The 10,512-nt window shown below is 44.9% G+C and overlaps 1 protein-coding gene across 2 annotated transcripts in view; it reads right to left on the reverse strand.

The window, feature by feature from the left end:
• The window catches only part of ass1 (argininosuccinate synthase 1), an 81,516-nt gene that overhangs the window by 19,214 nt on the left and 51,790 nt on the right, over nt 1-10,512 (reverse strand). For both annotated transcript variants that reach the window (XM_079815399.1, XM_079815398.1), the window contains exon 11: nt 2,978-3,042. In XM_079815399.1, the coding sequence (XP_079671525.1) occupies nt 2,978-3,042 (65 nt within the window). The remainder of the gene's footprint in view (nt 1-2,977; nt 3,043-10,512) is intronic.

Here is a 10,512-nt window from a genome sequence, read left to right on the forward strand (position 1 = left end):
GAACGGCGCAGCATTCGCGAATGAGGTGGTGCGAATGACGCGTTTTGCGCGAATGAGGTGGTGCGAATGACGCGATTCGCGCGAATGAGGTGGTGCGAATGAGTCGATTTGCGCGAATGAGGTGGTGCGAATGACTCGATTTGCGCGAATGAGGTGATGCGAATGACTCGATTTGCGTGAATGAGGTGGTGCGAATGACTTGATTTGCGTGAATGAGGTGGTGCGAATGTCTCGATTTGCGCGAATGAGGTGATGCGAATGACTCGATTTGCGTGAATGAGGTGGTGCGAATGACTCGATTTGCGTGAATGAGGTGGTGCGAATGACACGATTTGCGCGAATGAGGTGATGCGAATGACTCGATTTGCGTGAATGAGGTGGTGCGAATGACTCGATTTGCGTGAATGAGGTGGTGCGAATGACACGATTTGTGCGAATGAGGTGGTGCGAATGAGTCGATTTGCGTGAATGAGGTGGTGCGAATGACACGATTTGCGCGAATGAGGTGGCGCAAAGGACGCATCGTTCGCGAATGACGTGGTGCGAATGATGCGATTCACGCGAATGAGGTGGTGCGAATGACTCGATTTGCACGAATGAGGTGGTGTGAATGACGCTATTTGCGGGAATGATGCGATTCGCGCAAATGAGGTGGCGCGAACGACGCGGTCTGCGTGAATGAGATGGCGCAAACGACGTGGTTTGCGCGAATGAGGTGGCGCGAACGGCGCAGCATTCGCGAATGAGGTGGTGCGAATGACGCGTTTTGCGCGAATGAGGTGGTGCGAATGACGCGATTCGCGCGAATGAGGTGGTGCGAATGAGTCGATTTGCGCGAATGAGGTGGTGCGAATGACTCGATTTGCGCGAATGAGGTGATGCGAATGACTCGATTTGCGTGAATGAGGTGGTGCGAATGACTTGATTTGCGTGAATGAGGTGGTGCGAATGTCTCGATTTGTTCGAATGAGGTGGTGCGAATGACTCGATTTGCGCTAATGAGGTGGTGCGAATGACGCGATTATTATATGAATAGAACGTTCTAAAGAACTGAAAAACATTTATTATTCTATTGACTGTAACTTTTGATCAATTTAACGCGCCCTTGATGAATAAAAGAACTGTGTTTTTGGTCTGAGTGGCAGTATTTGAATGCAGAAAGTAAAGATGATTAAAAGCATGAGGAATCCTCATCCCGCCGGATCAATCCTTCCTCCGCCGTCGGGATGACAGTGGCTCTCTGGAGCTGTGGATGAGCGCTCGGTTCACTGGCTTCTCCTGGACTGTGTCACATAAACACAGGCTGTCAGGGGCCGCTAAACGCACACTTCCACATCCTGCGCAGAACAACAGGTCTGATCTGCTGTGAACCGGGTGGAAAACAAGACGTTCCGTATTTTCCAATTCCCGCCTGCCAGTCTGCCGTGAAGCCGGAGTCAATTTGGCAATCAGAGCGTCGTGAGGAGGGCCGCCGCTGTCACAAACGGCCCCGGGGACCAGCGTGTGACGCCTTGTCTTGTTTTCCAGCACAAATATCTCAAACAAAAGTTACTTGTGTCTTTATATACAGCAGCGCATCCGGAAAGTGTTCAGGAACACCTAATGCCTCGATACATAGAAGCCGAATGACTGAAGATAGTCATCAAAACGACGTGAGTTTGTGCTTAAAACCACAACTAACATCAGCCAATGGAGTCAGAGAAACACTCCTAATGCAAAAGAAAAAACAAGATGGCTGATTTTAGTTCTTGTTTTTTAGCACAAACCCATTTTTTTTCCAATATCTTCAGTCATTTTGCTTCAGCAAACGTGTCTTGATTGTTTTAGTGTTTAGATATTTGAGAGGAAGATGATGCGTGAGGGGATTTATAGTAATGATGATCATAAATTAAAAGTGCAAGTAAAGAAATTATGACAAAATTATATTCATATGTCATAATAATATAGGAAAATGTATTATTATTATTATTGACAAAAATAAGTGGAAAAAATCTATATTTATATTTAATTATATATAAGTGTGTGTGTCTGTGTGTGAGTGTGTGTGTGTGTGTGTGTGTGTGTGTGTGTGTGTGTGTGTGTGTGTGTGTGTGTGATGGGTAGGTTTAGGGGCAGTGTAAAGGGATAGAAAATACGGTTTGTACGGTATAAAAACCATTACGCCTATGGAATGTCCTCACATTTAAAAAAAAACCCTGTGTGAGTGTGTGTGTGTGTGTGTGGGCATGTTTTTGTGAAATATCAGGACACAAATGTGTATAATGACATGGGTATTACAAAAAGAGGGTGAAATATGAGGACGTTCCCCATGTCCTCACTTTTCAAAATGCTTATAAATCACAGAATGAGGTTTTTTCCCAGAAAGTGAACTGCACAGTCTCCTGTGAGGGCTAGGTTTAGGGGCAGGGGCAGTGTGTGTGTGTGTGTGTGTGTGATGGGTAGGTTTAGGGGCAGTGTGTGTGTGTGTGTGTGTGTGTGTGTGATGGGTAGGTTTAGGGGCAGTGTGTGTGTGTGTGTGTGTGTGTGTGTGTGTGTGTGTGTGTGTGTGTGTGATGGGTAGGTTTAGGGGCAGTGTGTGTGTGTGTGTGTGTGTGTGTGTGATGGGTAGGTTTAGGGGCAGTGTAAGGGGATAGAAAATACGGTTTGTACGGTATAAAAACCATTACGCCTATGGAATGTCCTCACATTTCCCAAAAACAAACATGTGTGAGTGTGTGTGTGAGTGAATGTGTGTGTGTGTGTGTAAAATTTTATACATTTATAAATGTTTTAATATATTTTGTAAATAATAATTATAATAATTATTTAATTATTTAATAATAATTAATGAATATTCCGGTTTGAGCTACAACTCTTCGTCCTCATAAAGTCACGTGTTGGATCCGCAGGGAATGGCATGAACTGATAAAGCGTCCATTTTGAAAGCAGTTTCTGTGGATAAAGGAATCGCACACAAGCATAAACGTGACATCCTTACCTCTGGACTTCATCCCAATGAAGCGGTTCTCCACGATATCAATTCTGCCCACTCCATGCCTTCCCCTGCACAGACAGCAGATCACTGTCATTAATAACCTGCTCATTAATAAACTGCTCATTAATAAACTGCTCATTAATAAACTGCTCATTAATAACCTGCTCATTAATAAACTGCTCATTAATAACCTGCTCATTAATAAACTGCTCATTAATAAACTGCTCATTAATAAACTGCTCATTAATAAACTGCTCATTAATAACCTGCTCATTAATAAACTGCTCATTAATAAACTGCTCATTAATAAACTGCTCATTAATAAACTGCTCATTAATAAACTGCTCATTAATAAACTGCTCATTAATAAACTGCTCATTAATAAACTGATCATTAATAAACTGCTCATTAATAAACTGCTCATTAATAAACATTGTGCAGATGTGTGTTTATGAATGGATCAAGACTCCAGTGTGAAATCCAGTGTGTGTTCAGTGTGTGTTCAGTGTGTGTTCTGTGTGTGTTCAGTGTGTGTTCAGTGTGTGTTCAGTGTGTGTTCAGTGTGTGTTCTGTGTGTGTTCAGTGTGTGTTCAGTGTGTGTTCTGTGTGTGTTCAGTGCGTGTTCAGTGCGTGTTCAGTGTGTGTTCTGTGTGTGTTCAGTGTGTGTTCAGTGTGTGTTCAGTGTGTGTTCTGTGCGTGTTCAGTGCGTGTTCTGTGCGTGTTCAGTGCGTGTTCAGTGCGTGTTCTGTGTGTGTTCAGTGCGTGTTCAGTGCGTGTTCTGTGTGTGTTCAGTGTGTGTTCAGTGTGTGTCCAGTGTGTGTTCAGTGTGTGTTCAGTGTGTGTCCAGTGTGTGTTCAGTGTGTGTTCAGTGTGTGTTCTGTGTGTGTTCAGTGTGTGTTCAGTGTGTGTTCAGTGTGTGTCCAGTGTGTGTTCTGTGTGTGTTCTGTGTGTGTTCAGTGTGTGTTCAGTGTGTGTTCAGTGAGTGTTCTGTGTGTGTTCTGTGTGTGTTCAGTGTGTGTTCAGTGTGTGTTCTGTGTGTGTTCAGTGTGTGTTCTGTGTGTGTTCAGAGTGTGTTCAGTGTGTGTTCTGTGTGTGTTCAGTGTGTGTTCTGTGTGTGTTCAGTGTGTGTTCAGTGTGTGTTCAGTGTGTGTTCAGTGTGTGCTCAGTGTTCAGTGTGTGTTCAGTGTGTGTTCAGTGTTCAGTGTGTGTTCAGTGTGTGTTCAGTGTGTGTTCAGTGTGTGTTCAGTGTTCAGTGTGTGTTCAGTATGTGTCCAGTGTGTGTCCAGTGTGTGTTCTGTGTGTGTTCAGTGTATGTTCAGTGTGTGTTCAGTGAGTGTTCTGTGTGTGTTCTGTGTGTGTTCTGTGTGTGTTCAGTGTGTGTTCTGTGTGTGTTCTGTGTGTGTTCTGTGTGTGTTCAGTGTGTGTTCAGTGTGTGTTCTGTGTGTGTTCAGTGTGTGTTCAGTGTGTGTTCAGTGTGTGTTCTGTGCGTGTTCAGTGCGTGTTCTGTGCGTGTTCAGTGCGTGTTCAGTGCGTGTTCTGTGTGTGTTCAGTGCGTGTTCAGTGCGTGTTCTGTGTGTGTTCAGTGTGTGTTCAGTGTGTGTCCAGTGTGTGTTCAGTGTGTGTTCAGTGTGTGTCCAGTGTGTGTTCAGTGTGTGTTCAGTGTGTGTTCAGTGTGTGTTCAGTGTGTGTTCTGTGTGTGTTCAGTGTGTGTTCAGTGTGTGTTCTGTGTGTGTTCAGTGCGTGTTCAGTGTGTGTTCAGTGTGTGTTCTGTGTGTGTTCAGTGTGTGTTCAGTGTGTGTTCAGTGTGTGTTCTGTGCGTGTTCAGTGCGTGTTCTGTGCGTGTTCAGTGCGTGTTCAGTGCGTGTTCTGTGTGTGTTCAGTGCGTGTTCAGTGCGTGTTCTGTGTGTGTTCAGTGTGTGTTCAGTGTGTGTCCAGTGTGTGTTCAGTGTGTGTTCAGTGTGTGTCCAGTGTGTGTTCAGTGTGTGTTCAGTGTGTGTTCTGTGTGTGTTCAGTGTGTGTTCAGTGTGTGTTCAGTGTGTGTCCAGTGTGTGTTCTGTGTGTGTTCTGTGTGTGTTCAGTGTGTGTTCAGTGTGTGTTCAGTGAGTGTTCTGTGTGTGTTCTGTGTGTGTTCAGTGTGTGTTCAGTGTGTGTTCTGTGTGTGTTCAGTGTGTGTTCTGTGTGTGTTCAGAGTGTGTTCAGTGTGTGTTCTGTGTGTGTTCAGTGTGTGTTCTGTGTGTGTTCAGTGTGTGTTCAGTGTGTGTTCAGTGTGTGTTCAGTGTGTGCTCAGTGTTCAGTGTGTGTTCAGTGTGTGTTCAGTGTTCAGTGTGTGTTCAGTGTGTGTTCAGTGTGTGTTCAGTGTGTGTTCAGTGTTCAGTGTGTGTTCAGTATGTGTCCAGTGTGTGTCCAGTGTGTGTTCTGTGTGTGTTCAGTGTATGTTCAGTGTGTGTTCAGTGAGTGTTCTGTGTGTGTTCTGTGTGTGTTCTGTGTGTGTTCAGTGTGTGTTCTGTGTGTGTTCTGTGTGTGTTCTGTGTGTGTTCTGTGTGTGTTCAGTGTGTGTTCAGTGTGTGTTCAGTGTGTGTTCAGTGCGTGTTCAGTGCGTGTTCAGTGCGTGTTCAGTGCGTGTTCAGTGCGTGTTCTGTGCGTGTTCTGTGCGTGTTCTGTGTGTGTTCAGTGTGTGTTCTGTGTGTGTTCTGTGTGTGTTCTGTGTGTGTTCAGTGTGTGTTCAGTGTGTGTTCAGGGTGTGTTCAGTGTGTGTTCAGTAGGTGTCCAGTGTTTAGTGTGTGTTCAGTGTGTGTTCAGTGTGTGTTCTGTGTGTGTTCAGTGTGTGTTCAGTAGCTGTCCAGTGTGTGTTCAGTGGGTGTCCAGTGTGTGTCCAGTGTGTGTTCAGTGTGTGTTCAGTGTGTGTCCAGTGTGTGTCCAGTGTGTGTCCAGTGTGTGTCCTGTGTGTGTTCAGTGTGTGTTCAGTGTGTGTCCTGTGTGTGTTCAGTGTGTGTCCTGTGTGTGTCCTGTGTGTGTCCTGTGTGTGTTCAGTGTGTGTTCAGTGTGTGCTCAGTGTTCAGTGTGTGTTCAGTGTGTGTTCATTGTGTGTTCAGTGTGTGTTCAGTGTGTGTTCAGTGTGTGTTCAGTGTGTGTTCAGTGTGTGTTCAGTGTGTGTTCAGTGTTCAGTGTGTGTTCAGTATGTGTCCAGTGTGTGTCCAGTGTGTGTTCTGTGTGTGTTCAGTGTATGTTCAGTGTGTGTTCAGTGAGTGTTCTGTGTGTGTTCTGTGTGTGTTCTGTGTGTGTTCAGTGTGTGTTCTGTGTGTGTTCTGTGTGTGTTCTGTGTGTGTTCTGTGTGTGTTCAGTGTGTGTTCAGTGTGTGTTCAGTGTGTGTTCAGTGTGTGTTCAGTGCGTGTTCAGTGCGTGTTCAGTGCGTGTTCAGTGCGTGTTCAGTGTGTGTTCTGTGTGTGTTCTGTGTGTGTTCAGTGTGTGTTCTGTGTGTGTTCTGTGTGTGTTCTGTGTGTGTTCAGTGTGTGTTCAGTGTGTGTTCAGGGTGTGTTCAGTGTGTGTTCAGTAGGTGTCCAGTGTTTAGTGTGTGTTCAGTGTGTGTTCAGTGTGTGTTCTGTGTGTGTTCAGTGTGTGTTCAGTAGCTGTCCAGTGTGTGTTCAGTGTGTGTCCAGTGTGTGTCCAGTGTGTGTTCAGTGTGTGTTCAGTGTGTGTCCAGTGTGTGTCCAGTGTGTGTCCAGTGTGTGTCCTGTGTGTGTTCAGTGTGTGTTCAGTGTGTGTCCTGTGTGTGTTCAGTGTGTGTCCTGTGTGTGTCCTGTGTGTGTCCTGTGTGTGTTCAGTGTGTGTTCAGTGTGTTCAGTGTGTGTTCAGTGTGTGTTCAGTGTGTGTTCAGTGTGTGTTCAGTGTGTGTTCAGTGTGTGTCCAGTGTGTGTCCAGTGTGTTCAGTGTGTTCAGTGTGTGTTCAGTGTGTTCAGTGTGTGTTCAGTGTGTGTTCAGTGTTCAGTGTGTTCAGTGTGTTCAGTGTGTTTTCAGTGTTCAGTGTGTGTTCAGTGTGTGTTCAGTGTGTGTTCAGTGTGTGTTCAGTGTGTGTTCAGTGTGTGTTCAGTGTATGTTCAGTGTGTTCAGTGCGTGTCCTGTGTGTGTCCTGTGTGTGTTCAGTGTGTGTTCAGTGTGTGTCCTGTGTGTGTTCAGTGTGTGTTCAGTAGGTGTCCAGTGTTTAGTGTGTGTTCAGTGTGTGTTCAGTGTGTGTTCTGTGTGTGTTCAGTGTGTGTTCAGTAGCTGTCCAGTGTGTGTCCAGTGTGTGTCCAGTGTGTGTCCAGTGTGTGTTCAGTGTGTGTTCAGTGTGTGTCCAGTGTGTGTCCAGTGTGTGTCCAGTGTGTGTCCTGTGTGTGTTCAGTGTGTGTTCAGTGTGTGTCCTGTGTGTGTTCAGTGTGTGTTCAGCGTGTGTCCTGTGTGTGTCCTGTGTGTGTTCAGTGTGTGTTCAGTGTGTGTTCAGTGTGTTCAGTGTGTGTCCTGTGTGTGTTCAGTGTGTGTTCAGTGTGTGTTCAGTGTGTGTTCAGTGTGTGTTCAGTGTGTGTTCAGTGTGTGTTCAGTGTGTGTTCAGTGTGTGTCCAGTGTGTGTCCAGTGTGTTCAGTGTGTTCAGTGTGTGTTCAGTGTGTTCAGTGTGTGTTCAGTGTGTGTTCAGTGTTCAGTGTGTTCAGTGTGTTCAGTGTGTTTTCAGTGTTCAGTGTGTGTTCAGTGTGTGTTCAGTGTGTGTTCAGTGTGTGTTCAGTGTATGTTCAGTGTATGTTCAGTGTGTTCAGTGCGTGTCCTGTGTGTGTCCTGTGTGTGTCCTGTGTGTGTTCAGTGTGTGTTCAGTGTGTGTCCTGTGTGTGTTCAGTGTGTGTCCAGTGTGTTCAGTGTGTGTTCAGTGTGTGTTCAGTGTGTGTTCAGTGTGTGTTCAGTGTTCAGTGCGTGTTCTGTGTGTGTCCTGTGTGTGTCCTGTGTGTGTTCAGTGTGTGTCCAGTGTGTGTTCAGTGTTCAGTGTGTGTTCAGTGTGTGTTCTGTGTGTGTTCAGTGTTCAGTGCGTGTCCCGTGTGTGTCCTGTGTGTGTCCTGTGTGTGTTCAGTGTGTGTTCAGTGTGTGTTCAGTGTGTGTTCTGTGTGTGTTCAGTGTGTGTCCAGTGTGTGTTCAGTGTGTGTTCAGTGTGTGTTCAGTGTGTGTTCAGTGTTCAGTGCGTGTTCTGTGTGTGTTCTGTGTGTGTTCAGTGTGTGTTCAGTGTGTGTTCTGTGTGTGTTCAGTGTTCAGTGTGTGTTCAGTGTGTGTCCAGTGTGTTCTGTGTGTGTTCAGTGTGTGTTCAGTGTTCAGTGTGTGTTCAGTGTGTGTCCAGTGTGTTCTGTGTGTGTTCAGTGTGTGTTCAGTGTTCAGTGTGTGTTCAGTGTGTGTCCAGTGTGTTCTGTGTGTGTTCAGTGTGTGTTCAGTGTGTGTTCAGTGTGTGTTCAGTGTGTGTTCAGTGTGTGTTCAGTGTGTGTTCAGTGTTCAGTGCGTGTTCTGTGTGTGTTCAGTGTGTGTTCAGTGTGTGTTCAGTGTGTGTTCTGTGTGTGTTCTGTGTGTGTTCTGTGTGTGTTCAGTGTGTGTTCAGTGTTCAGTGCGTGTTCTGTGTGTGTTCTGTGTGTGTTCAGTGTGTGTTCAGTGCGTGTTCAGTGTGTGTTCTGTGTGTGTTCAGTGTGTGTTCTGTGTGTGTTCAGTGTGTGTTCAGTGCGTGTTCTGTGTGTGTTCAGTGTTCAGTGCGTGTTCTGTGTGTGTTCAGTGTGTGTTCAGTGTGTGTTCAGTGTGTGTTCAGTGTGTGTCCTGTGTGTGTTCAGTGTGTGTTCAGTGTGTGTTCTGTGTGTGTTCTGTGTGTGTTCTGTGTGTGTTCTGTGTGTGTTCAGTGTGTGTTCAGTGTGTGTTCAGTGTGTGTTCAGTGTGTGTTCTGTGTGTGTTCAGTGTGTGTTCAGTGTGTGTTCAGTGTGTGTTCTGTGTGTGTTCAGTGTGTGTTCAGTGTTCAGTGCGTGTTCTGTGTGTGTTCAGTGTGTGTTCAGTGTGTGTTCAGTGTGTGTTCAGTGTGTGTTCAGTGTGTGTTCAGTGTAGAGCTGCAACTAACGATTATTTTTTCGATTAGTCGACTAATCTAACGATTATTTTTCCAGATTAATCTTATTATTCTTTTTTACTGATTATTGTATTTCAAAGAGGGTAGTGAATTTGTATATTGTTTTAACATGAAATCAATGAATGATGACAATATTAATTGTATTTCAGGAAGGGTAGTGTACATAGTATGCCATTTTATAATGAAATATATGAACAAAAGAAGCTTTTTAAACATAATATCGTTAGCCTCATAGCATAATTGCCTAAGTCATTTGTTGGCCCAATTGAGATATCTGCCTAACTTTACTGTGAAAAAATACCTAAATTTTTTTTTTTTCTTGTTTACCAAAAACATTGAAATATGACTTAGGCAATTATGCTATGAGGCTAACGATATATAATGATACTATTCATCATAAAATGTATACAGAGTAGGCCTAATTAGGAAAAGTTGTTTACTATAGTAGGTGAGTATGATTTACTTATTGATTTGTGTCAATAGTAAACGAAAATGCACCTGTATTTATCTGCAAAAGGTTCACATACAGGAGCTTTCAGCATAGTTTTAATATAGTATAACTAGTCGTCTATTTTGAAGATACATGTGCATAAACAACGACTAAAGCTGCCAGAAGTTTTTGCCCAAACTTCAAAGACACATTTAAATGATTAAAGCTAGAGGCATATCTTAACTTTAATGTTACTTTAATCATGTAAACTACCTATATACAGCAAGTTATTATGCATATGTGTTTGGGACAGAGCGGAACCAGGTCGCATTAACAGGAGATATATGCAGCCCATAATAAATAAAAGCACGAGACGTACTGGGGTCGGAGAAGAAAACAGGAAAATGTGACCGTCTGTTGCAATACACGCGCCACGTTCAGCTGCGCGAGAGAACACTGGCAGCAGGGTTGCCAGGTTTACACAACAAAACCCACCCATTCGTTACTCAAAACTAGTCCAAAACAAGCCCAATCGCGTTTCGGGGAGGTTCTCTGGTAAACATCGCGTTCGGGGGGTTAAATATGTGTGTTTTTTTGCTTCAACCCGCGGACATGAGACACAGCCCGCGGCAACAGTGTGAAGTAGCCCAATTCCGCGGAAAAAAGCGGACTTGGCAACACTGACTGCAGTGTGAAAGCTCCCGCTCTCCACGCGCACAGCTTCTGCTCTGCCACCGCGCGCAGTGATAAACCAGCGTTACAGCGCGAACAAAGCACAGTTTTATTCGGCTTCTGTTTAAAGTACTCCCACACTTTTGAATGTCGCGGTCTGGCTTTATATGATAAATGATCATTTTCACTATGCCCGGGTGCAGAAGCTGCCATTATTCTAGATCTGCTGTTCCATTCTAGAACGTAAATAATGTGCCGCCGACGCGTCGACGCATTTCACGCACGTCGACGTATTTTCGTAGTCGACGTCATCGACGCGTCGT

The sequence above is a fragment of the Gobio gobio genome (genome assembly GCF_949357685.1).
Source record: "Gobio gobio genome assembly, chromosome: 4".
Taxonomy (NCBI): Eukaryota; Metazoa; Chordata; class Actinopteri; order Cypriniformes; family Gobionidae; genus Gobio; species Gobio gobio.